Source organism: Engraulis encrasicolus, chromosome 5 (genome assembly GCF_034702125.1).
Source record: "Engraulis encrasicolus isolate BLACKSEA-1 chromosome 5, IST_EnEncr_1.0, whole genome shotgun sequence".
Lineage (NCBI taxonomy): Eukaryota > Metazoa > Chordata > Actinopteri > Clupeiformes > Engraulidae > Engraulis > Engraulis encrasicolus.
In genome coordinates this window covers 56,667,686-56,695,565 of record NC_085861.1, presented here as the reverse complement: position 1 = coordinate 56,695,565, position 27,880 = coordinate 56,667,686, and the positions used below count along the sequence as shown (strand labels likewise).

At 42.6% G+C, this 27,880-nt stretch overlaps 1 protein-coding gene across 1 annotated transcript; it reads left to right on the top strand.

Moving 5' to 3' along the window:
- Positions 1 to 26,092, top strand: LOC134449684 (syndecan-2-like). Its single transcript, XM_063199765.1, has 5 exons — positions 1 to 422; positions 15,444 to 15,543; positions 18,411 to 18,667; positions 19,339 to 19,489; positions 23,759 to 26,092. Exons 1-5 carry the CDS (start codon positions 363 to 365, stop codon positions 23,920 to 23,922), a joined length of 732 nt encoding a protein of 243 aa, XP_063055835.1. The 5' UTR covers positions 1 to 362; the 3' UTR covers positions 23,923 to 26,092.
- Positions 26,093 to 27,880: the final 1,788 nt, after the last annotated feature.

Genomic DNA, 27,880 nt, shown 5'->3' with positions numbered 1-27,880 from the left:
GGACCTCCCAATCAATGCATAGCTCTAGACTTTCCATCGACTTCCTCGTGTACATTTGCATCCAGCATGCCATAGAGTGTTCACTGTTACCTCCAACGTTCAACGATGTACACGCGCTGATAACCAGTGCGACGCGTCATCTAGTTTGGCAAAATTTCAAGAACATCAGCCAGCGGGGACGTTGTAAGAAGTAGAGAGCGGATAGTACAGTGAGTGAAGCATTGGGAAAATTGGAAGGCGCGTCTGGACTTTCTCTGGAAACGAAGGAACCGAGCTGATTTGTTGAGCAGCCAGGAAGACCCGTGAGAGCTCGCTACATCGTGATATAGACTTAGTAGACTCGCCAATCCATCTGAGAGATAATGAAGCACATTTGGATACTGCTGACTGTTTCTGCGCTATTCTGTTTTTCCGGAGAAAAGGTAGGCTAATGGTAATCTGACCGCTGCGTAAAAACCAACCCGTTCGTGTTACTTGAACGCGGATGACTCGGTTGCCATTGAAGAAGGCAGGACGAAGACGTCCAGTTGTAAAAACTTATAACTCAGAGATGTAGCCTAGAACTTCTACGGTTAAGTTTAATTTGGTAATAGACGTAGTCTCGCTGTTAGACGCTTTTCTGCTTTTCAGCTTCTTTGCCATGTCGAGATTATTATGACAACATGACTGAAGTGTATTTTTTGCCTTCAGACTAATAGGCATTTTAGGCTATTCGTTTTTTCCCCTCTTTTGTATACTGGGGTATGTAGGCCTATGTTTGGTGCCTGTCAGGTGTTGGTGTACTGCGGATATGACAATGCCTTGTTCTAATGGGAAACGAGTTCACTCCTGCAAATGAATTCTCAGTGGTTTCTGTGAAACTTGATTGTTGTCACGAGACGTTGGTTATGACCTAAACCGTGGTGCCACTGCCAACCCCCATATTATGGTCAATGTGGCTCAATGAATGAGTCACTGCACAGGGCGATTTTCAAACTCCATTATGTCATGTCAACCTCAGACTCCGATTACTTTGCTTGCTGTATAGCCTTCAGTGAGGTAGACGGAACCAAACTCACAGAAACATCACGTGTTCCACCGTCTCTTGATTTTTTTGGAACCTGTCTCCAAGCCTACAGGCTACCAGCGACCACAGACAATAACAGATCTCACCTCCAAACTTGAATTGTTTTTTTCTACTGTAAAAAATAGACTTGTTGCATTGTTTTGGTGTCAGCTGTTTTGTTGTTTTGGATGAAGCCACATCAGTTCAATGAAAATTGGCACTGCTCTGGGTATCTGAGCTTGTTGTCAGGTAGGTAGGTAGGCTCAATGTGTTGTCTGGTGAGCACATAAGAGGCATGTCTTTATGATGATCTGTATACCATGTGGAAGAAGACCTCTTCAACAGGTTAACCCATTTTAGCCTAAGCCCTTTTTGGGAAAGGGTGCCCTCTGCCTATTCAAACCTAAATATCTCAGCCCCCGAAGCACATAAAAACATGAAATTAGTTAGGACCCACATTTTGCATTAGAGTGTGTTCATTCAACTCTAACATACCACATTTTTTATTTTAAAAAGCTAGTCAAATCTCAAGAGCCTGAGTGCAGTGTATATGTCGCTCCAGACTGAAATGGGTTAAAGCAAATCTCATACAGTGTCCTTTGGTAGTTCTTTGCCCACTGTTTCCTGTTATTGGAGCCATTAAATAACATCTTGGTGTGAAGTACTTTTCACTCTGATGCTTGTCTGGGATGAACCATAAACAAGGAAGTTGTGTAGACAGACAGGGGAGACAGTGGCAGTGGGGAGTAGGATACAGAAACTGCTCCTGTTAAATACTCCCTAATGACTGTACCTTAAAGCAAGTGTCTCTCGTAGTTGAGTTTCTAAAAGTGACATTTGAGTCACAGGATGGAGGCATCACTGTGGAGGCATCCTTGTGGGATTCCAAAGGTGTAAGTAATTTCTCCAAAACTTAGTTGCGTCATTTCGTCTGTCCCCAGTTTTATACTGGAAATTCATGGAACATTCAAACTACATACGGGGTGCATGGAAAGGAAAGTAGGCTAAGCATTGTGCCACAGGACCGTAGGACCATAGTCTAGGCCAGTGGTTCTCAACATTTTTTTGAACAAACTCCCCCTGGACCTCATCATGAGCCTCTCAATGCCCCCTTGACCTCATCATAAGTCAACCAATGCCCCCCACCCCCCTTAATATTTAATATTGAAAAATAAAATATGACTAATGCCCCCCAATGGCAACTAAGCTCCAACCCCTCTCAACTCAACTGTATCATTCTGAACGCCCCCTAGGGCTTCCCAACTCCCCCGGGGGGGCTGTAGAGCCCCCATTGAGAAACACTAGCCTAGGCCTATGTTTCAAAATTGGCTTGACAACAAGTGTTCCTTTTCATATGGATCTCATTTGTATTTTCAATGAATAAATGAATGACCAATATAAAGCTGCCATATCACTCGTCAACAAGGAGGACAGTGGAACGGGTGTGATTTTGGAGAAATTACTTGCTCACTGACACCTTGTGCTAAGATGTCACCGACCCTGTTGGTAGGCAGGTAAGTTGTCATTCATGGAATGTTGTTCTTTCCATAGAAGGACCTCGGGCCTGGTCTAACTTGTGGAATGGGGATCACGTACATACGTGCACTCACTCCGTTGCAACATCCAAGGAAATGACTCGTCAGCTGCCCCAGGCCAAAAGCAGTTTGTTCATGGTGGCTGCCTGGTTTAAACTGTGTTGAGTGGCATTGTTTAAGGCAGGGGTTCTCAAAGTGGGGACTGGGAACTCCTGAGGCTCAGTAGCATGTTGTCAGGGGGGTCCCTGAAAAACGTTCTAAGACTTTTTAACATTAGCCACAAAACTCTGTCTACATTAGTCTCATAAGTTAACTTGGCGAGACAGTCGAAAGACTACAAATAGGGTAGTTTAATTGAAATTGTTTACAATAATATGATTGTTTGTTTTTGTAAATGTGGTTACTGTACTTTCTTGCACGCTTTTGAAGGTGTCCTGGGATGTTTTCTGCACCATTGTGGGTCCCCAGCCCATGAATGTTTGAGAACCCTTGGTTTAGGGAGTAGGTAGATGGCAGACAAAAATACAGAGACCGTGTGATTCTGTGATTGTGCATCAGCTGTCAACAGGAGCACTTGAGCCAGCAGGCCTGACACGATCCAGGTGAACATGAGGTCGGGAAAGCCCTAATGAAAAAAAAATAGTCACTCCGCTGGCCTTGGCTGTTGTGTACAAATGGATGTAGTTCAAACACTGTGATGATCGCTTTTACAAGGCTTTGTTATTGTCTGCTAAATGTTGCCCTCTTCACTTAGCATGGTTACGTAAACACCTGGCGGGTGGGGCGTTGGAGCAGTTACAAACTGCACTGATGTTGCCAGCCGGTAAAATCTATTTCTTTCCTTTTCTCTGTAATGAACTTAACAAATGGGAAGACTGCTGGGGGAGGGAGGGCAACTTGGCTGTGTGTGTGTGTGTGTGTGTGTGTGTGTGTGTGTGTGTGTGTGTGTGTGTGTGTGTGTGTGTGCGTGTGCGTGTGCGTGTGTGTGTGTGTGTGTGATGGTAGAGACCATCTTCTGCTTTCTGCATCAAGCACTCGTTGCACATTTATGAAAGAGGAATTTAGCATGGAGCTCGTAGGTGTAGGCCTACTTTAACAGATTTTTTTTTTAACGTTTTCCAAGTTTTAAGACATGCTCAGTAGCTACTAGTTAGAAGATCAAAAATGAAGTCCAAGTAAAGGAAGGATGAATCACCGCACATTGGTATTCTTTGCTGGTAGTTTATTTGGTGAACAACGTGTTGCGTGACTGAACCTGATGAAGCAACAGCAAAGCACGTTGTTCATCCTTCCTTTACTTGGATTACTTTTACTGCACATCACCAGCACCTGGACAGTGGCTACTTTGAGTATCAAAAATTAAGTACTGACATAAATGTAGAAATGGCAGATCTTGCCAGTTAACCAAGTCAATAATCTTAATCCCCCATGGGTAAAAACAAAGGTTTTCATGACAGTTTGGGCACTGAGAGCTATCTTGAAGCCTTGAAATACCTGTTCATTTGATAGATTGGCTTTACGAAATGGACGCTATGCATTTAACATATTCATCAGTTGAAACCAATAATATTCTCCAAAGTCTGTCTATGACAACAGTCTATGACGCCATGGACCTCATCATTTGTTTCGCAAAACAAAAGTATTAACAAACTTGATGAATGAATGTTGAGGTTATGGTTGTAATTCCCTCCATGTTATTTGCTACTAAGTAAAGTCATCAAGCTGTCACCCTGTGTACTGCCTATCTGGTTTTAGCTGAAGGAAGTAGAGAGCAGAGTGTTTACCTTTTATTGCAAGCACTACCCATCTGCTCTGTGTGTGCGCGCACGTGCGTGTGTGGCGTGTGTGTGTGTGTGTGTGTGTGTGTGTGTGTGTGTGTGTGTGTGTGTGTGTGTGTGTGTGTGTGTGTGTGTGTGTGCGCGTGCACGTGTGTGTGTGTGTGTGTGTGTGTGTGTGTGTGTGCGTGCGTGTGTGCGTGTGTGCGTGTGTGTGTGCGTGTGTGTGTGTGTGTGTGCGTGTGTTTGTGTGTGGGCCTGTTTGATCTTAGTCATCCGCAGGGTCATGTGTGATCAGCAATACAGGAAGTCCTTATTTAGTCCTGAGATGTGATTCTGACCACTTTGACGTTTCTTAACCCACACAGTTTTTACATTTTTTGAAAAGTTTGTCTTATCTTTAGTTTTGTTATTATTCTTAGTACAGCTTGTCCCGCCACAGAGATTAATTGTACTTTAAACAAAACCTTATATTGACCATGTGCTCACTGCTGTGTTATGCAAGTCTGTTGACAGTAGTGTGAGCAGGCTGGCTATGTATGTAGATGTAGTCGGACAAAAAAATCAGGCTGGGCATTTTCAGCCAAGGCACTGAGAGAGGCAATGAAGCCTGTGACAACATTTTTAGTTATCTATTACTATTTAGTCATCTATTTAGACCACGACAGCCAAAATGGATATTTAAATCTGACTCACCAGTGGCGGCATGTAGACTGATAAATCTTACCACTGCATTGAAGAGAGGATCAGGCCAAAATGATCAACAGTCCACTTGTCAAATGTCCTGTATGCCCTATGGCCAGTCCAGCTGTGTAGATGGAGTGGTGGTGGCTGGCTGGCTGGTTGGGTGGGTGGACTCTGGGTGACGTAGTATCTCTCTCCCCTGTCCTGTATAAAAAGCCCCATATATGGACCATTGGGCTTTTTCCTCAGGAAGCCGGGGATGAGGGGGCTGGCTAGGCCAGATGTTTTTTGTATATAGCGCAGATGTGCATGCTTCCTCTCGTCTCGGCCGGCTCTCATTGTTGACCATATCTCTGCAGAGATAAGACGCAACAACCTCAAATGGCTTCCTTGCAGCACACCTATCCCCCTGCTCACAAGAAGTGTGTGTGTGTGTGTGTGTGTGTGTGTGTGTGTGTGTGTGTGTGTGTGTGTGTGTGTGTGTGTGTGTGTGTGTGTGTGTGTGTGTGTGTGTGTGTGTGTGTGTGTTTCGAGCGTCTAACTGCTAGTCCTTAAGGGGGATTCCATGGTCTGTAAAAGCAGCATAGCTTCCTGAACAGGGAAAGGTCCTGAAAACAGTGACTGTATAGGGCAGACTTATACAATTGTCGTAACTGTGTGTGTAAATGCGATGAAATTGCATCCAATGTGTTAATCAATACTAAGTGTTTTGCTTCTTCTAAAGGTACAAATCCTCATAGAAGTTTGACATTTTGACACCCATATTAAAAAAAGACAAACACACTCAACAACATTGAAATGGTGTTAATGGTTTCAAATACATATGCTGTCACAGTTTGTTTTGCAGACACTGTTTGTTTCTAACTATCCTGAGTTTTTTTGGTCTTTTTTTGCCTTTATTAAGTATGGGTCATTTGACTTTACTCTGTATTCTTCCGGTCGAGAGAGAGAGAGAGAGAGAGAGAGAGAGAGAGAGAGAGAGAGAGAGAGAGAGAGAGAGAGAGAGAGAGAGAGAGAGAGAGAGAGAGAGAGAGAGAGAGAGAGAGAGAGACTGTGTTCAGGCCACAAGTGCCCACGAGTTTTGAGGTTTTTCCAGTGACTGAGATTTGTGAAGAGATGTTTGACTGCAGCCATGCTTTAGACAAGCTTTATTGCATGCCTTGAACAAAATGCTGAATTTTTAGGGATCCAGTCACCTTTCCGAAAAATACAGTAGATCTTGCTGGACATTGTCTTCCAACCCTCTGACCACATTTGGAAGTGACCATGGAGCATCCATAACTGAAGGAATCTGGTCAAAAAGTAGCGGTTTCCAACTCCATTTGCAGAAATGGCATGCTTTGGTGCCATACGGTATGCAGAGAAATTACAGTGTGTGAAGAGTCAGAAACCTTGGGGAGAAAAACATCCAAGACATTCATTGTTTATATTATGGAATTCACAACTTGCAATGTTTCATTTCTTTTTTCAACTAAGAGGAGCTAAATATTTTACATACTCCATCAAAATGATGTTGTCAATTCACAAACTTGTCCTTTTTCATGAATAATCACCAGCGTGGTCATCTGCCGTTTTGAGTTACTTGGGGATGTGCGTAGCATGGTTCCAAATTTCTATGGACTAGGGACATAAAATCATCCCAAATTTCTCATTTTCCACTTGCTGACATGATAGAGCCGTAACAATTAGGTATTGTAATGTCACTTTTTTGTTGGCAAGATTAAAGAAAAGAAAGGTAATCTCCCAGAGTAGACATTTAATAACCAATGTAAGGTCTTACACCTTTTTGCAGCCACACTGCTGAAAAACTGCCAAAAATGCTCTTCAGATCATCATCATCGGATGTTTGTCGGTACACTTTTATTGTCTGTCCAGTCCTATTCTTTGATTTTCACATTGCCATAGAGAGAGAAAAAAAGTCATCTTTAATATCAATATCGTCTTCGACCACTTGCCTTAACAGTGCAACAGTGTTAAGTCTCAGCTGAAACAGGCACGTGTAATTATGCCCATGACCCTTCTAGCAGTTTTAAGTTAGATTTAACACTCACTGTGTTGGTTAGTCCTGCTCTCCCAATTTTGAATCAACTCTGCAAAAGTTTATGTGCACTTTGCCATGGTGAGGAAAGTGTGATGCCTTTGTCCATTCTAGCCAGCAGTCCAATTTAGATGTCCAAGAAGTCGGGCTTTGCATTTTAGATCATGTCTACACAAGCAACATGTGGTGCAGAGCAGGATCTGATATGGCCATCTTGTGCTACATTACTAAGATGTTGTGTCTACTAGGGCACCTAGGCCGTGTCACTTTGACCTCATTACTATGGGAATTTCTGTTTTCCTAATGAGATGTTATGCTGTGAGATATTTAGTGTTCATCAGCCCAAGAGTTTTACTGGAATTGAAGACGTATTATTTCTTCCAAAGCAAAAAGTATTTGCGGGGCTTGAGCTTTTGCAAATGTTTGCAAGATTCATCAGGTCAAATCCCCTTTTTCCCCCGTCACGCACAGAACTTGCTCTTTTGGTCCTGCGCAAGCTATGATTTTAGTAACGTTGTGTGACAAAGGACATAAATCTGCTGGCTTTTATCGAACGTCAGCAAAATATGCCACTCCAATGGCAATGTGAGAGCTCATGAAATCCTATACAGCACACGCTTATTATGAAAGACCTTTGTTGGAAGGGCTAGGACACTAGGAGCAGGGAAGCAGACAGTGGGGCATAGGGGCCACTTGTCCCGGGCCCATGGAGAGAGGGGGGGCCAGAATTGCTTCCTCATTAAATTGTATGTATAGACCTTTTACTGTTTGTACACAGATGTGACGTAATTGGGCTTTGCACGCATTGTTGGAGCAAAATTGGTGATGCAACGCACATTTGTAAAGGAACTGTGTGTGTGTGTGTGTGTGTGTGTGTGTTTGAGTCAACAATGTGCTCGCAGTTGGTGATGACGTCACTTCTAAACGGGTCAGTTGGGTTTGCGGCCCTTTCAGATGTCTTTGTCCCCGGCCCAGTCAAAGCTGTCAACGGCCATGGCTTGGAGGCATGTCGGGCATGCTTGTGTTGCAGCATGGAGGTTATGGGGGACCTCAGGTTGTAAATCTGGTGGCTGCTAATGTCTCCTGAGGGACCTGGACTGGTGCGATGCCAACACAGCAAAACATAACACAGAAGCAAGAGAGGAGGGCTAGACCTCAGCACTGCTGCATCAGGATACGCACAGACTGTGCAGGTCTACACACTGACTCAGAAATGATATTCAAACACGCACAGACAAACTCTGCTTGACTTCCTTTGTTGTTGTTGTTGTTGTGGTTGTTGTTGTTGTTGTTGTTGTTTTATAAAAAGTTTGTAAAGTTTCGATCTGTAGGCCTTCATCAGGCGAAATAGCTGTAGAAATGAAAAATATCATTGGGAATTCAGAGTTTTGGACACTGATCACTTTTACTTGAGTGTTGCTTAGACCAGTGTTTCCCAACCAGGGGTACGTGTACCACTAGGGGTACGCGAGCACACTGCAGGGGGTACTTGGAAAGATGTTATTATTATAACAAATGTATGGAGCAGTCACATCAGGACAGAGAAAGCGATATAGAACATGAATTAGGGGGTACTCATAGCACAACAAAGACGTTTAAGGGGTACGCGAGACAAAAAAGGTTGGGAAACACTGGCTTAGACTGAGATGAGGTGAATGCACCATAAGAAGAGGGCTACTCTTAGGATCTCTGCTATAAGCAGCAGGAGGAAGCTCAGTTAGGTTCAGTCCCTTCAGAGCGGCCAACAGTGCTGCACCTGTATTTGTGGAAGCATATTAAGAATACCAGACATGCCACTGGTCTGAATAGACTGCATTTATTGGCAACTCCTGCTCGCCAGTGCATTCAGGTGTGTGTGTGTGTGTGCGTGCGTGCGTGTCTGCACATATTTTTAGGTGTCCGATGAATTTATTGTGTGCGTGTGTATGCCCATGTCTTTGGGTGTTCATTGATGTACATTGTGTGTGTACAAACATATTTTGGTGTTTGTGTTTCTCTGTCTGTGTGTGTGTACGTGCAATGCACCCATACTGTATGTTATCAATTTCAGTGTTCAGGCTATCATTCCGACCTTCTGCTCTCTCATGGCTGTGTGTAAAACCGGTGTGGAGAACAGATGAAATGGCCCATGTGATACAAGATGATTGTTTTTCTACCCGTTTTGCCTTCTATACGAAATCGCAGAGGTAAAGATGCTGTGCAATTTATAAAGTTCAACCACTTTTCAATGCCCTTGATTGTATTAGGCACACAAATTAGCAAGATACTGTACCAATTAATTGGTGGAAGTCACATGTAACTACGGCAGAAATGTCTGCATGGACGTTATTTTTTCTAAATAATATATAGTTATTATAATAGGATCGTAACGCACTTAAAACAAATTTTACATCAAGCTGAGGGATTTCAGTGCATGTACATCACTAGAATGAGTGTTCCACATTCATGGTTCAGTAGGTTGAAACCTAGGATAACCATATAGGTTTTGGGTTAACCCTAGCCCTAGTGAACTAGATGAACCTGCCTAGCGGCCAAAAGCATACTGTATGCCTGGCGATTTGTTTTAGCCTTACTCCCCACAACAGGCCCTAGCCCAGTGCCCCCCAATCACAATATTTCTGAGTCATGTTGCATGCCCTGTATCAAGATGCGTATCGTATCGTGAGATGGTTGCCAATACCCACCCCTACCACCAACCTGGCGTGTTGGGAGTTGACCCGGCAACCTCTGAACTGCAGGTCTGATGCCCTAACCGCTTAACCATGACTGCCCTAAATGATGTATTGTGCAATAGATTATGCTGCCTTAAACTTGTGGTGTCAGGAGAGGAGAGTTCTTGCCACCTGTCGCCACAGCATCATAAAGCACAGTAATAACTAGAAGCACTCAGAGAGCACAGACCTCCGCCAAGGAAGCTGCTTGATATACTTGACCATGTTACACCCTAATGCCCCGTGTACATCGGGAGCGACCAACGCGAATGAAGCGACGGAAGTCATTCATTCTCTATGGAGGGTGCGCGACCAGCGCTACCGGAGCGAATTCGCCAGGGGCGAAGCTTCTTGAGCGACCAGGGCAACTTTTGACGATTAAACTCAAGCTAATCTTAAGCGAATTCGCTATGACGCTGTTCGGCGAAAACCAATCGGAACGTTCATATCGAGGAATGTCCCAGGCTGTCAAGGCAGAGCCGTTATGTGATTAGCTGAATCAAACATGTCAGTGCAGCGTCCAGAGCGAATAAAACGAATTCATGGCGAAACTTCTTCAACCACCCCAGCTACCCGGTCGCGTTGGTAGCGCTTGATGTACACGGGGCATAAGTCTTTCTGCCTTGTTTTTGTGCTGTTCCCGTAATTCAATTTCTGGTCACTAGGGGGCGTCTATATAGTGAAGAATCTTTTTAAAAGTCCTGGTTCCGGTTCGTGATCCGGATCATTACCAGAATTTAATCACTTGTTTCTTCAGTCATTACTAACAACTTCACAAAGTTTTGTCCAAATCAGTTGATTAGTTTTTGAGTTATCCTGCTGACAGAATCTTTAAAAAGTCCCGGTTCCTGTTCGTGATCCGGATCACCACCAGAATTTAATCACTTGTTCCTTTGATCATTATCAACAACTCCACAAAGTTCCGTCCATATTCGCTGATTAGTTTTTGAATTATGCTGCTGACAAACAAACAAACAGACAGACAGACAGACAAACAAACAAACAGACAGACAGACAGACAGACAGACAGACAGACAGACAGACAGACAAACCAACGCGACCGAAAACATTACCTCCTTGGTGGAGGTAATAACACTCCAGACTAGACGGACTAGATGAACAGGCTGCTCTCTACTCGGCACTGATTGATGTCCCCTTGAGAGTGCTTATGAGAAGCCACGAGCCAACAGATAACACACTTGGAAAAATAAACACTCCGATTTGGTTTGTGCACATGCGAAAACAATCTTATTACAGTCGATAAGCGACTCATTGCTTTACTTTTAAGTGTATATTGAGCATAGTTTATTTGCTGATGCAATATTCTGCTGTGTTGACTACATACAGAAAAGGTTTTTTTTAAAATGTTTTTCAGAGAAACCATTCGTTTAACTGTTATCCATTTCTAGCCACCGTTTCAATTTCAACATCTTTACATGATTCCACAGTGAAGGTTTTGGTACCTTTGCTCCTTTTGCAACATTTTTCTGATTTTTTCTTTAGACAATATGGATATTCCATCAGCATTAAAGTCATGGCAGTACAACATGGACCATTACCTACAGCTGTATATGAAAATAAGAAACACTTGTAAGCCATACTTTTACTATTAAAAAAAATGTTTTTAGCTGGTTAGAAGTTTGTCAGGGTTATGTAAAGTGGACATGGTGTGTGCGGAGGTGGGGACAAAAATGTATTCAGTTGGGTAAAAGTTTGATACGTGTTGGGTTGCATTGAGGCAGCATGGTGTGTAGAGAGGGGTGTGGGCTGGACAGGTCTGTGTGTGAGTTGAGAGGGGTGTGTGGGCTGCACAGGTCTGTGTGTGAGTAGAGAGGGGTGTGGTCTTGATGAGAGGCTGGACTCCACTCCGAGCCGTAACACAATGGCAGGCCTGTGTCTCTGTGGCTCCAGTCCATCTCAGGAATGTACTCTCAGGATCACCTATTCTCACACAAACACCACCATGACTAGCACACGCACGGTCACGTATGCGCACACCCAAACACACATAACCTATTCTCACACTAACACGTGCACACACACACACACACACACACACACACCAGTTTCTTTGTTTTTTTGTGTGGTCTTTTTGTCTTTTTTATTAATGACAGGATAGTGTGAGAGGTGGACAGGAAGCGAATGGGGAGAGAGAGGGAGGGGTCGGCAAATGACCCGGGCCGGGAATCGAACCCAGGTCGGCCGCATGGCAGAAGAGTGCCCTACTAGTAGGCAACAGCAGGGCCACACACACCAGTTATAGCAGGCATTAAGACAGTCATGGAGACCTACTGTATGTAATACACAGCACTGTCACAGCGGGGGGGAAAGATTGGCACACATGTCTCAGAATTTATTGTGTATGAATGACAACTGTGGCAACTTTTGCAACATAAAAAGTAGTCTGTGTGATTTTACCTTTATCTGGACTTCCTGTAAGGATTTGTTCAGCTTTCCACCGTGGTCACTGAATATTTTGCCATGCGGTTTCTGATAACAGTGAAATTCTAAAAGTAAAGACGATTCAAAACTTTATCAGGACACTACACCTCTTTGTGTTCTTTTAAGATTTGTGAATACAGCACACCCAAACACTTAATGTGCTTCATCAAAAAATAAATATCTTATCCAGGCATTGTCCTGAATCTGATGTCTGGTGTGGTATGTTATCCCTTGCCTTTGTGTATCTCCGTGCTACCTGGACTAAGACACTGATTGGGCTGGAGTTGTTCATTACTTTTCTCATGTGTTTGGAGGAGATGGTGTTACTGGCCAGAAGGAGAGTCTGTTGAATGTACACAGCAGCATGTTCATTTTCATCACTGGCTTGAATGGGGACGATTTGACCAGAGAGACTGAATATATACTCTTAGAATATCTGATTTGACCTTGTTGAAGGTCAGCGCTCTTTGCCTGTTCCACCTGTCTCAAGTGTTGCCATGGCCAGCATACCTATTGCAGCCAACACTGCAACAACAAGGATTGGGATTCAAAGCCAGAGCAAACAGGGCTTTGAATCAGATTTTTTTTTCCAATTGGTTCGTTATGAAGGGAAACGGAATTTGAACATTTCCGTTTTTTTTTGTTCTGCCATTAAATAGACATTCCTGAACTGGTTAGAGAAAAAAAAATCCTGGAACGTTTAATTGTGTTCACTGTCAGCTGTTTAATGTCGTTTTCGTTTTTGTTCTTCGTTCGAAACTAAATGCATCAGAGCAGTGAAGTCAGGGGATCATTCAAAACAGGTGGCTCAGTAAGCAGAGCAGGATGTAGTTAACCTGGAAGTAGTGGTAACTCTCCAAACAAAAGAAGCCTGGAGTCCTCATTTTCATCATGAAATGATGCCTACAAGGCTATCTGGTATCAAGTTGTCCACTTTTTGTAGATTAACCTAAGCCAGGTTTATCACTTTTAAACATGTTCTTGGAATACCCCCCTAGGAGTGATCTGTCTTTGGAAGGAAACTCTGTGCACCCAGAGATGCATCAAACACCCCACCCCACCCCACACCCCCCGGTCCGTTGGAGACATGCAAGATACAGCTTGTATGATGAGAGGCAGAGGGCGAATGTGACATGGCCTAAATGGCTCTATTTAGAAGTCTCTGCTCTTACAGTCCAGTTCCTGCATTGTTCCTGTTTAATCGTCTTCCTCCTCTGGTGCGTTTGAAAAGGCAGGGTGCCTATTCTTGCACCGCTGCTGTGTGGTCCATGGCTTCTTGTTTCCATGTTGAGCTGTCATTCTCATTACACTTTCCAATTCTGGAAAATTACACCCAAGGTCTTTAGTGTCAGTGTTTGTTTAGACTGAAGAGAGACCGGCAACAATTCAAGCTGTCTTGCTTGTCTCTGCTACCTCAGTGACAATTATGTACCCGGAATGGCATCACTCTCAAAGACATGTTTACTTTGCTTACCAGTGTTTTTATTTCATGTTATTTTACTGCACCACCACCGCTGCAGCTCCCATGCAAAATATCTACATCCACAAATAAGATGAGCGCTGTAGCATATTTGTTTACACAGGACGTCAAGGATGGAAGAACCACACATGTACTCAGTCATTTGTCTCTGTACTGCTAAACACTCCAAGCACAGCAACACATTTACTCATTTGCGGTCTCTGTGAACAGGTTTTGGCATCAGGTGTAATCCCTGATGGCAAAGGGACATTGAATCGACACAGATTATCATCAAATCAACACCCAGTGCTGTCGATTCAACATCCTTTTGCTATCAGGGATGTGCCAATTCTTGTCTGGCTTCCGATATGATGTCAGTAGTGTGACTATTGTGATTACAAAGCTCTTTTAAGCTTAGTTTGGACAACATCATTTATTCGATAATGTAGGCTATGTCTGTGTTGTTTATAGACATATTTTACAGAAAAACCTTATTATAGTCTGTCACACGATTGAAGCACAAAAAAGGATGAGTGCTGGCGCAGGAGAACATTCCATATTTTAGAAGCAAATCAACTTTTATAATGGCTTCATAAAAATAAAATGCACATTCTGGAATAGCTCAGTCAAAACCATGACATAAACCCAAATGAGATGATATGGCATGACCTCAAGGGAGCTTCACTCCAGCCATCCTTGCTGATGTATGGCGGTTTTGTAAAGAGGAACGGTACAATACCCATCCTGATTGTTCTGCCCATCTGATCTGCAACTGCAGGAAACATTTGGTTATGATTATTGCAGCTACAGTACGTATAGGAGGCTCAACCACCTATTGAATGCAAGGGTATACTTCATTATTCCTGGCTGTCCTGTGAATGTTTCCATCTTATGGCCAATAAAATATGATAAAATGCAGTTAGTTGAAGCAGAACTGTTTGTTCCTTCTTGTGATTCTAGTCTAGATTCTAGTTTACACTAAAATGTTAGAAATTCTAAAGGGTGTACTAACTTATTCCTCCCATCGTATATAAATGACTCCTTCCGCCTTCCTCTCACAGTGAACTAGTGCAGTGTTTTTCAAACACTGTGCCAGAGAACACTAGTGTGCCGTGAAAAATTGTAGAATGACTGTACATTGTTAATATAGGCCATAGGGTTTTATTTTCAGTAATAATTTACAAGTGGTGGTGTGCCTTGGCATTTTTTCCTCGAATAATGTGTGCCTTGGCTCAAAAAAGTTTGAAAACCACTGAACTAGTGCATGAGTGCAACTAGTGCAACCGTGACATGACACCCTTGTTTGAACACAGCATGCATCTGTTTAAAATGTTGCCCCGTGCAGGTTAGCTGTGTAAATAATCTGTGTAAATGATTGGCAGCCTAATTGGTTTCGGGTTTGAATCCTATGCCATCCGTGCCAGCTGAACTGCCATTCAGAAAGACGCCTAAACTCGCACTACTCCAGGAACTATAATCAGGAGGGTATACTAAGAACATGGTTAAGTGATAAATCCGGCTTAGCTAACATACAAGGAGTAATAAACCCGCTAATAGATATACTTACAGCCATCATTTAGCTACGAAATGTAGGGTTCCAGGCTCCTCTATTAGATGATTTATCCCTACCACAAGGTTAACTTAACCTAGTTTACTGCTGAACCAGCTTCGTAGTATACCGTCTAGATGTAACTCTGGATAAACACCTCATCTAAGTGTAATGTAATAAATGATCTTCCGTTTTGTGTGTCCAGGTCAGGGCACAGTCTCCCTCAAGTGACGACCTGTACTTGGACCAGGCATCTGGAGACTTCCCCGTAGACGATGACGACTTCAGCTCTGGCTCAGGGTCGGGTAAGTCTGTTACACACTCCCACCAAATAACAAAAATCCTGACAGATTCTTTTGGTTTGAATGTAGTATATGTGAGCTATATATGGTTAATATATGTGTAATGTCTTGTGTACAATGTCTTCTGCATTTATGTATGCATGCTACTTGATATTAAATTATACTTCAATTATACTCTGCTCTACTCTACTTTATCATCATAATATTATATTAGACTTCTGCTGTTTGCATGTGTAATGGTGATATCATGGTATTAAATTGTATAGTCTGCCCTGGCTTCGAACTGAGAGCCAGATTGGGCTGCACGTGGCCAAGGAGAGAGATGACATCATGAGAAGCCAGTCAGTCCAAGATGTTTAAAGTGGGTCAGGCTCAACTCAGCCCCCATGTCTGCCACGTGGACATTCTTTGCTGCACATGTTTCTGAATGCAGTCTGTTTGCTTTCCCAGTAAGTGAATAAAGCCAGCCATTCTGCTGTGCAGTGAAGCTAGGACACACCATAACTTGAGTTCTGGTATTTCTGCACATGTGCAGCAGTACTAACAGGCCTGTGATGTTCTTCTCTCTCGCTCACATCTGATCCTCTGTTTCCTGTTTTAAATGTAAATTTGCATCCACGTCCACGTCAAAGCCATTTGTTTTTAAAAAAAGTTGAAGTTCAAGACAGAGGCTGGTTTATTATATTGCACTGTTCTGTGGTGAGCACTGATGTGAGATCTTATAGTTAGGGTTACATTAAGTCCTCAGGATGTTCTGTAGATTGTGACAAAGGATAAAAAGCTGTTTAACCCTTTCACGCCCTAGTCGCTGCCTGGCAGTGTTGTGACTTTAATCAAGTTCTTTGTTCTCTTGCCACACAGCAGGGAAGTAATCACCATCTCTACTGTAAAGCCAGGCTCAAACTACACGACTCGAAATTTGTGTCAGATTTTGACATCGGGTTGCACCTCAAACATAAAGAGAATCGCAACTGTCAATCTTATCCCTGATCGTAGGCACTGAGACAATGCCTAGCATTCTATTTTGAGTTATAAAATATCAAATAAAATTTTGCCGGTTGAAAGTTGCAGATCACAAATCATAGATATCAAATACTATTTTAGAATGTCTGTCACGATGAGGAAATCTTGCCGGGCAATTGCTTGCGACGGTCCTGCGGGGTAACATTCCAAGATTGTCTTAAGGGGGGGTTTTCAGCCGAGAATCGGGCCAATAGTCATGTAGGTTGAGCCTGGCTTAAGAGGACCTCTCTCTGCCATCTGAGGTATATTCCAAAAAGATGGTTTAGTGACTAGCCCAGCTAGATCAACCCATGATTACCTGTAATACAAGAGACTTGACCCTTGACCAGAGCAGAGTGTCATCCTTCTATTAAAACAGAGCCACAGGTTACTTATATTACCAGATTTGCTACATACAGAGTTGGCAGTAACCAGGTTCTCAAGCGCTGGTTGTTACCAACCATCTGGAACACTGTTGATCGCTTAGCTCTGGAAAGACCTGGCTGTGTTCAAAACAGCTCGAACCTGATTGGAGAATTCACGTGGCTTTTTTTAAATCACTTAATACTTCAACCACTGACTTGTATATACCCCGCCCCACGATCCCACCCCGCGATTCTGATTGGACAGACTGTGAAACTTCTGATTCCGTTCAGGCTCGTCTAAGATTTCCAGACCCTCGTGCGAGCTAACAAAGTTGAGCGGAAATGCACGAAGGGTCTGCGTGAGAGCCAGGCTAAGTTGGCACACCCAGAGAGTGTAAACCTGCTCTCTGGAATACACTCCTGTGTTAGTTGGGCCATTGGGTGGAACCCTATTGGTTGTATTGTGTGCTAGCGTGTTCTGACAGCCCCAATGACAGATTGGCTGTGCTTGCTTTGGTGACCACCACACTTGTGCTCTGATTGTGGGGGGGTTTTTTCAACATGCGATCAGATTGAGGGGCTGTGAAGTTGATTTCCTTACTTTGAGGTCGCTGATGTTGACCTGTGACTCCTGGTCATGCTGTGTGTGTGTTTGTGTACTGCAACAAGTGTTTTTGGATGTGCGCACCCTACCCAAAACTACTGTTTGTGTACTGACCGTGCGTGTGCGTGTGTGCACGCTGTGCTGTGTGTGTGTGAGTGTGTGTGTACAGTGTGTGAGAGAGAGAGCATGTGAGGAGCAGACAGATGTTTCTTTCTGGTAGTCTGCTCATGGTCAGCCAAGACCTGTACACAGGGGTGTCATACAGGGGGGTAAACTGTGACTGAGTCACCAGGGCCCATATAGGGGGCCCGCATAGTGTCCTTGGCGGGGTCCATTGTAACTGAATGTACATAGGGCCCACAATTTGCTGCTACGCCCCTGTCAGCCCAGCCAACAGCTGTCTGTTGTGGAGAGCAGAAGCTTGTCTATTATTTATGAAACCTCATCACATTCCTCACCTCGCTGTGTTGCACTATGCTAGCTGAATGTGATGCGTACACACATGCACTCATGTGCACAGACACACGGGAAAGTGAAAGCCTGGGTGATACAGCACTCCACAGCACACAAATGCACACTGCACACAATGGAATTGCATTTATGCCTCACCCGTGCCAGGGGGCAGCCCCCAATGGGCTGGTAACATACTCAGGGTACCGCGGTCATGGAGGAGGATGGAGGAGAGCACTGGTTAATTTAGTTACGGAAAGGAGAACTCCACGCTTTTAGTTGTTGATGTACGGCTGCCACCAGGCAGAGATGTGAACTTGTGACTTGGACTCAAGTGAGACTTGAGTCGCAAATGGATGACTTGAGACTTGACAAGGAAATATTAGGAATGACTGGCCTATTGCACTGGCCATATCTAACAATGTACGGGGTACCTGTTCTGTTTGCAGGAGACAGCGATGACGATGAGGATGCTGTGATGGACAGGCGGGTTCCGCTCGGCTCCTCTCCACAGCCAGAGTCCGTGACGGACGCCCCCAGCAGACACACATCCCCCCCCAGCACAGACACAGAGGCAGAGGCAGAGGCAGAGGCAGAGGCAGAGGCAGAGGCAGAGGCAGAGGCAGCCTGGCCCAGCGAAGAGCCCCTCAGCACGGAGGGCACCACGGAGGAGGACGCTGTAGATGACAGAGACCTGGCAACCGAGGTATGTGTTGGTTTCTTTTTCTTAAACTTTGTTCTTCTCACTGAGTATGTGAAGTAACTGAGATATGTTTATGTCATGGATACTGCAGACGACAGAGGCCTGGAAACTGAGGTGTGTGAGTGTGTGTGTGTGTGTGGGGGGGGTTGTCTTTGTTCTTTAACAGATGATCAGAGATGATCAAAAGGCAGAGATCTCTAATCTCTAGTGCTGTAGACTTGGATAGTATACAGGAAGAGGTCATTTTTTTGGTAGAATGTTTGAGTAATATCCTAGAAAACAAAATAATAATGATAATAATGACACATTTTTTTCACAAGCTCCTTTCAAAACACTCAGGGACACTTTACAAAGAACAAAAAAAAGGAAAAAACATGTTTGCTCCTGCCAATGTCAACTCCGTTCCAGTCAATGAGTAGGTATGAGCAAGGTTGTTAGTCAGTATTTTCTCTAAGGGGGATTTCCATCATGTCTTGAGTGTGAGTTAAATGCACCATTGAATTTGAGAACATACGGTCAGGTACCAATATACAGTTAAAAAAAAAAATCTGCATCCTGCATTTCAGACTGTTTTTTTTTTTTTTGCCTGGGGGTTTCCTGTCTGCGTCATGTGTGTTTCCTGTGGTTCGGTAATAACACCGTTTTATCTTCCGTTTTGTTTTGCCCCATTGCAGCCTACACTGGATGCGGTGGACGTGGACGTGCTGCTGGAGGTCAAGCCCACAGTCGGGCCGGATTCGGGACGCAGCGGGGTGCACACCGGGTCTGAACGGGAAGCAGCGGTCCAATCTGAAAACCTCTTTCAGAGAACAGAAGTGCTGGCAGGTGTGTTGTTGTTGGTGCATTTTTGTTGTTGGTGGTGGTGTTGCAGGGAACCTGTCAGGCCACACAAGGTCACCTGACAAACAAAAATGAATAAAAAGTAAAAATGTGAAACATTATTATTAGATTTTATTAGATTAATGTAAGTCCATATGCACCTTTGAATACTGTAGATGGGTCTTCAGGGGAATTGTTAGACCCAAGAGTTCTGTTAGCATGTTTCAGATGGAAGGGAGTTGTATAATCTTGGAGCAACATAGGAGAAAGCCATGTCTGTGAACCTGGCCATTGCATTACCTTCGGTAGACATTTTTATCCAAAGCAACTTGCACATAATGAAGGGCCTCTCTTTCAACGAGGAATACCCTCACCATTGCTTGGATGTATTGTATGGAGACATACTGTTAATGGTACACTATATCACTGTAATGACAGCAAGAGGTCGTTGGTCTAGTGTTCAGGGAGTTGGTCTTTCAATATGAGGATTGTTGGTCCGAATCCCACCTCACTTCTCCCTACACCTCCAATCCATCCATGGTGGAAGTGACCTTGAGCAAGTCACCTAATCCCACATTGCTCCAGGGACTGTAAACCAATATCCTGAAAAGTAATAACTAAGTCGCTTTGGATAAAAGCGTCGGCAAAGTGTAATGTAATGTTTCATAAAGGTTGGAGGTGGTTTCACCCAAACAGATTTTTCTCTTCTTTTTGGGTGCTGACCTAAATAATGTATAACTTGAAAGTAAGAAGAGTTCGCACCATGCCAACATGTAATGTTTCACCAACAATTAGTTGTGAACAACGTACTGGCATGGTATGATTTCGTTTTTTAATTTGGGGGCAGCTGTGGCCTAGTGGTTAAGGAGATGGGCTTTAGATCAGAGGGTCCGACCCTTCCACTCTTCATCTCACTCCATGGCTGAGGTGCCCTTCAGCAAGGTACCAAACCCCCCATTGTTCCAGGGATGTAACCAATACCCTGTACTGACAATAACTACACTGTGTGCAGAATTATTAGGCAAGTGTTTTTAGACCATATTTTCCAACAGGAATCTATGTGAACATGAAAACCTATTGGATTTAAAGGGACACTGTGTGAGATTTTTAGTTGTTCATTTCCAGAATTCATGCTGCCCACTCACTAATGTTACCTTTTTCATGAATACTTACCACCACCATCAAATTCATTATGACTGGAAAAATTGCACTTTTCCTACATGTAAAGGGGGATCTTCTCCATGGTCCGCCATTTTGAATTTCCTAAAATAGCCATTTTTAGCTGCAAAAATGACTGTAATTGGACCGTACTAGTTAATATTTGTTTATTACTTAGTAAACTTTCATGTAAAGATCAAATTTGGCAATAGGGAGCCTGGTTTCAATGAGCAGCATAGTTGCAGTACCTTTTTTGACCATTTCCTGCACAGTGTCCCTTTTAAGCATTCCAGGCCATACATATTTGAATAATAATAGATGGTGGTGTGGTCGAAGGTGCCCAACACCTTATATCAGCTGTGCATAATTATTAGGCAACTTTGTATTCTTCTAGTAAAATAGTCCAGAAAGTAGATCTAACAAAACATAAAAAGTCTATAAACAATTTTCAAGTCTTCTAGAGAGATGTGGCTGTCTTAAAATTGACAAGACGTTGGTCATGTTAGCACAGAACTATCAAATGCACCGTTACAATGTCATCAGTCTTGTAAGAAATGTCATTGCCAAACATTGAGAAGAATTTAAGGTGAAACTACAAAAAAAATATTACCCAGCAGTCCCATCATATTCCAGAACAGAAATGTACACCAAGTGTCCAGAAGAACAGGGTATTGAGCACTCAGAGACATGGCCAAGGTAAGAAGCGATGACGCCAGACAACCATTTAACAAGTTAATTAAGTCAAAACTCGGTCAAAAATATCTGGGGAAAGAGTTTTCAAAGGTATTATGGACTTCAAGATTCAAGATTATTTTAATAGTCCCGAGGGAAATTTGTCTTGGACATACATAGCTGCCACATACACACAACATACACATGACGCCAAAAAACAAAAACAACAATAAACACACACATACATAGAAACACTCAAGTGCATATCCACCACAGCCCACCACCCACATACATGGCATTACAGGATGGTAGTTGTTAATGACCTGCATTCAGTAGGTTAACAGAAACAGGGACAAAAGAAAACCTATACCTATTCAAAAACCTTTTCTTGTTTTTAACTGGTACTCTGAATCGCCTGCCAGAGGGTAGCAGCTCATATTCTGGGTACAGAACATGTGATGGATCCTCAATTATTTTCCTAGCATGCCTAACTACAGACTCTTCATATATTGCTTGGAGGGTGGGGTAGTCCCTCACCCCCACTACCTTCAGTGCAGTGCGGGTCAGTCTGCCTATTTGAGACTTCACTTTCACTGTCAGGTTTCCAAACCACACAGTGATTGCATAGCGTACTACACTCTCAACAACAGCACGGTAAAAAAGTAACATTATCCTCTGTTGAACACCAAACACCCTGAGTCTACGTAAAAATGTAGTCTCTGTTGGATCCTGGTACACACATTGTTAACATGAACATTCCAAGACAGATTATTATCAAAGTACACTCCCAAATATTTGTAAGAGTCCACCTGAGTAATATTGGCATCACCAATGACTAATGGGGTGTGGTCCCCTACCTTACTAGGGTCAAAAACCATTTCCTCGGTTTTCTTGGTGTTAACCTTAAGGTGGTGCTCCTCACACCACTGCACAAACCTATGCACCTCCTGCTTGTAAACATAAGTGTTCAGGTCCGCATCCAACAGACACAAGATGGCTGTGTCATCAGAAAATTTAACAAATGAGAATGTAGGATGTGTGCTAGTACAATAGTTTGTATATACTGTGAACAATGGGGGGGGGGACTCACACATCCTTGGGGGACTCCGGTACTTATTCTTTTAAACTGAGATGTTGTTTGGTTGACTCTGACCTGTTGTGTTCTATTTGTCAAAAAGGAGTGGTACCATCTGATGATATATGGGTTAACAGACATGTGTTGTAATTTAGTGAGAAGGATGTGTGGTTGCACAGTGTTGAAGGCAGAGCTGAAATCAACGAACAGTAGTCTGGCATAAGCCTTAGGATTTTCAAGATGCTGTAGGATTGAGTGTGTTATTGTTAATATTGCATCATCAGTGCCCCTGTTGTCTCTATAGGCAAACTGATATGGATCAAATTGACCTTGTAGGTTTGATTTCAGCTCCCTCACCATCAACTTCTCCAAACATTTGACTACAATAGAGGTCAAGGCTACTGGTCTGTAATCGTTGTTCTCCAAAGGGACAGGTTTTTTGGGGAGGGGGATGATCGTCGCCCTCTTCCACAGAGGGAAAGTGACTCTTGACAGACAGGGTGGATGAGCCCATGCTTGGCTCTGTGAGAGGAAGAAATGTGCATCTTTTAAGAAGACAATGGTTTTTATGCAGCACTTTGCTGTCATTTGAGTGGAACTCAGGAACTCATCTGAGAGTGCACATTACTGATCTAGCCATAGGCCCATCTACCTGGCCCATTAACAGTCACTTTCACTACTTCATCAAACCATTGAAAAAACTGTCTAAAGACATTTCTTGACCCAGTCTTGACTTAAGTTTCTTGTTGAGCGGTCTTCAGGTTTGAGCCTGTTTTACCTTGGCCATGTCTCTGAGTGCTGAATACAATGTTCTTGTGGACACTTGATGTAGGTTTCACTTCTGGAATATAACAGCACTACAGGGTAATAGTTTTGTGGAAGTTTCATCTTCTCAGTCTGGAAGGACTTTGTGGGCACATGTAATGTGACACTAATGGCTTTGTAACGGTGCATTAGATGGATGTGACCAATATTTCAAGACAGCCACACCCCTCTGGAAGACTTCAAAATTGTTTATAGTCTTTTCAGAGTTTGTGAAATCTCTTTTGTGGCCCATTTTCCCATAGGAAAACAAAGTTGCCTAATAATTATGCACATAAATTATGCCCTGATATAGGGTATTGGGCTCCTCCGATCACACCATCTCTTATTATACAAATATGAATGACCTGGGATGCTTAAATCCAATAGGTGTTCATGTCCATAAAGGGTGGTGGCGGACAATATGTATAAAATGAACGATATGGTCAAAAAACTTGTTTGCCTAATAATTCTGCACACAGTGTATAAGTCACTTTGGATTTTTTTTAAAAAAGTGTCAGCCAAGTGTAATGTAATGTAATTTGAATTTGTGTGTGTCTGTGTTCCAGCGGTCATTGCAGGTGGAGTTATTGGCTTCCTGTTTGCCATCTTCCTAATTCTGCTGCTGGTGTACCGCATGAGGAAGAAAGACGAAGGGAGCTATGACTTGGGAGAACGGAAGCCGCCCATGTCAGCCTACCAGAAGGCCCCTACCAAGGAATTCTATGCCTAAAGACTCAACTTCAGTGTTTGAAAAGACCACCACCATCATCACAAGAAGTCATCTTTTTAGACTGAAAAAAAAACTTTTACATGATGCCTTCGCATAAGGAATTTAATAACACAAATTTTGTTTCAAGCCAAATAGGGCTTAATTTATCTCAAAGGTTACTTTTTTTTAAACTGTGTATTTTTTGCTGTTGTTGTAAAAGTACATTCAAATGTGAGACGGTGAAACATTTCTTATAAGTCATACAATATGTTTAGTTGTGGACTACTTTTGAAGTGTAGCGCTACATATTTCTGTTTTTAAGAACAAAAAAATATTGAAAATAATGTGCTGTACTATCTTTTTCCATCACATCCACCATTGATAATGAATGTCTCATTAATGTTTCTTAAAGATTTTTAAAATGTTCAAACGGTGTATGGCATGACTGTAGCAACAGGAGATGGAAGACCCTCATCCTTAACGAGTACAAGAAGACCCTTATCCTTAAAGGGTACAAATTTCCTGCCTTTTTTTCAAATGTTGTTTGTTGCTCTGCCCTTGCTTTGGACCACAGTTTTCCTCAGCATTAGTAGCCTCCAAAGCAGATGTGCGTCATCTGTGTCATTTTAAAACAATATTATGTAGTGTTTCATTTTGTGTCATGTACACATTGTGTGTTCATGGGTCGTACCAGAGCCATGGAAGTAAGAGTTAGGCTAATCCCATTGACATCTCTGTTTCATTATTAAACAAAGATGGCGGCTCATGGAGCCTTTAGCACACTGATCGTCATTGACATTGTTCCAGGAAGTGGGCGTTGAACACAGAAAGTGCAGTAAAGGTAAATTTCATCTTTGCTTGTTATGTAGTGGTTCTGTGTTAGGTCTCTAGCAAAAAGAAAGCCGCTATGTGAATCATGTCACCAACTGACTTCCTGTACCGCAGTTGTCACAACTCTGAATTCCATGGCTCTGGGTTGTACAAGTATGTCTAGTCAGGCAGTTCCTCCTAAGTGTCCTCTATTCTCCAGCAGGAAGGCATGTAGCCTGCTGTACATCAAGCACAGTGTGCACAAAACAGACCAGGCACAGTAACAACTCTATGCACCTGGATGCGCCACCTAAAAATGCTGAAGGACCATGTTAACCATCTATCCATCAAAGGGGTATGGTCTGAACATGTTAAGTGATAAACCTGGCTAAGTTAACCTATGGTACAGGAAGTGGTAAACCTGCTAAAAGCCCACAGATGTCATTTGGTTATGGAAATGAGGACTCCAGGCTCTTCTATTAGATGATTTACCACTACCTTAAGGCTAACTTAACCTGGTTTTCAACTGATCCAGGTTCTTTGGTATACCCGCCAGGAAAAAGTGTGTTGTTATATGCAGAAATGGCATGTGAATGGAACCCTGCAGTTGATCCACAAACATCTAGTACCATCGTGTCTGCTCCCATTGTCTTCACTTACTGTAGGTGTTTTGACTGCCTTCCCTCGTCTCTGTCTAGCATTGTAGAGCTTCTGTTGTTAATTTCGCATTTGTATGTGTCATTACTAAGGGGATAAAAGTGAGCATTTTTTTGACGGTAAAATAAAAGGTTTTGAGTAGACAGACCAAAGACAAACAAAGACAACAAACAACAAAAATTGTGTCTTGATTATACATGGGCAACATGAATATTTAGAATGGAGGTGGTTTTGAGTTGTACATGTATTCTACAGAGGACAATTGATATTTTTAGGATGGTGAGCGAATGCGTCATCATGCTGGATAGAGCAGCCGGTTGATTATCCAGGTTAATAACTGTTACTTGATCATTCATGGTTGCTTTGTCATATTTAATTTTTTAAAACTGTAAAACCACAAATGAGTTACAATGAATATCTCCTATTTAGTATTATGACACTGAGGTACTTGCTTGGCCTGGTTCATATCTGTGTTTAGCACAGAGCTCATGATGAATGTTCAGTGTTCTATTTGCCCATGTCCACTTTGAGGGTATTTTTTGCCATCCATAATTTCTTTTTATACCTGACCAGTTTTACATCAAAGATTTTAGTTTGTATATTTTAATACACAATAATTTATAGATGACATTAATTTATATACAACTTAATCTGTGTTATAAGGATTAAAAAATGTATGTTCTTAAAGTGCCTACAGCTATGAAATAAAAGAAATGGGAGATGTGTAAAACACTTGCATGTCCTTTTTTCTGTACAATGCAGATCATGTTAATGAATCTCAAGTGTTAAAACAATATGCAGCCTGTGTGTTAGATCTGGTATCTGGCAGTGGCAAAACAATATTTGTGTTTGTGTATGTGTATTCGAGTTCATGTGTTGGCCAATGTACTTCCTAGATAATTTGTGTAGTCATTATGATCATCTAAACTGGTTGGATCAGATATGGCACAACTGTTTTCTGACAACTGGCTGTTTCACATCAAGTCAAACAACAGTATTTTGTTCCGTTTTCCATCCCATACTCCGGTTGTGTCTCAGATGGCGCACTTGTGCACTTCACAGGCACTAGGTTTAGGAGTATGGCGTACTGGTTACGCACTGAAACATAGTGTTCGAAGTGCACAAGTGCGCCATCTGAGACATGGTTGTTGTCTGTCAATTTCACTAAAGCACTCTGTGGAAGTATATTTTATAGCCTCGCGAGTCATCCATGTACTTCCGCATAAGGATGAAATGGTAGTATTATGGGATGGTCAGGACCAGGCTATATATTTTATGGCATGGCAACAATATTGGATACGTTTCATTTGCAGACCACATGTAGGCCTACAGCTCGTCCGGTCCTTACCTCCTTTCTTACCTGCCTTGTGACGCGAGGCTGGTCATCATTGAGGCTGGTCACAGCTTTCATTAAATGTCATGCAAAAGTTTCTTAATGTATTATTTGCTAGCAGGATATTGAATGTGGGCAAAGCTGTCCTGTGCTACTTGACAGCAGGGAAACCTGGATTTTGGTTTACTTCAGCTGGGGTGGGAAACACCAAGGGAAGAGGCCAGAGGTAAAGACGGGAGAAACAAAATTGATTTTTAGACAATTGTCCTGTCAAAGTAGCATTTTCTGTCAGATTAATTGTAAGAGAAGGTTTTTCAGCTCAGACCATATGCCGTGTCTAGAACAACACACTAAAAGTCCTCAGAAATCCTAGATGGGGAAGTTTGTTCAGTTCTCATTTATCCTACATAGGCCTACTGTAGATAATGTAAATAGCCATACAGCCAGGCAACACAACAATAGCGGCTTAACTTTCACTCCTATCAAAATTAAACTTAAAGGTGCACTGTGTAAGATTTTTAGTTGTTTATTACATTAATTTTTGCAGCTAAAAATGTCTATTTCTGGAAATTCAACATGGTGGACCATGGAGAAGATCCATGGATGAGAAGGTTCATGTATGAAAAGTGCAATTTTCCCAATTTGATGGTGATGGTAGGCTGTATTCATGAAAAAGGCAACATTAGTGGACATGAATGGGTAGCATGAATTCTTTAAATAAACAACTAAAGATCTGACACAGTGCACCTTAAAGAATTTTTAATGTCGTTCAGGACACCTCATAGAAATGTCCAAAAAATCAATGTATTATATTCTAACTTCCAATTTATTCTATTTTTGCCCCCAAAATGATTAACTCAACTGGACAAAAGAACTTTGGCCTGACCAACTGTAAACTTGAGGCCTGCCTGGCTGGTGGCACCTGCTTTCTGAATAGTGAGGAATAAGCCTATGGGTAAAAGGTGGAGGTTAAGCAAAACTCAAATGCTCTTTCTGAAAATCAGACTACTGTCACGACAACTATCTGCTGCAAATTATTTGTGCAATCGGTTAAAATAAAAGAACTATCTATATACAATGATATAGCCTATGATAAATATTTTTTAAAAATGTATAGACACACATACACATTCACACACTGTTTGATAATGCAAGGCCTAGTTAGACGGTTTCATGGAA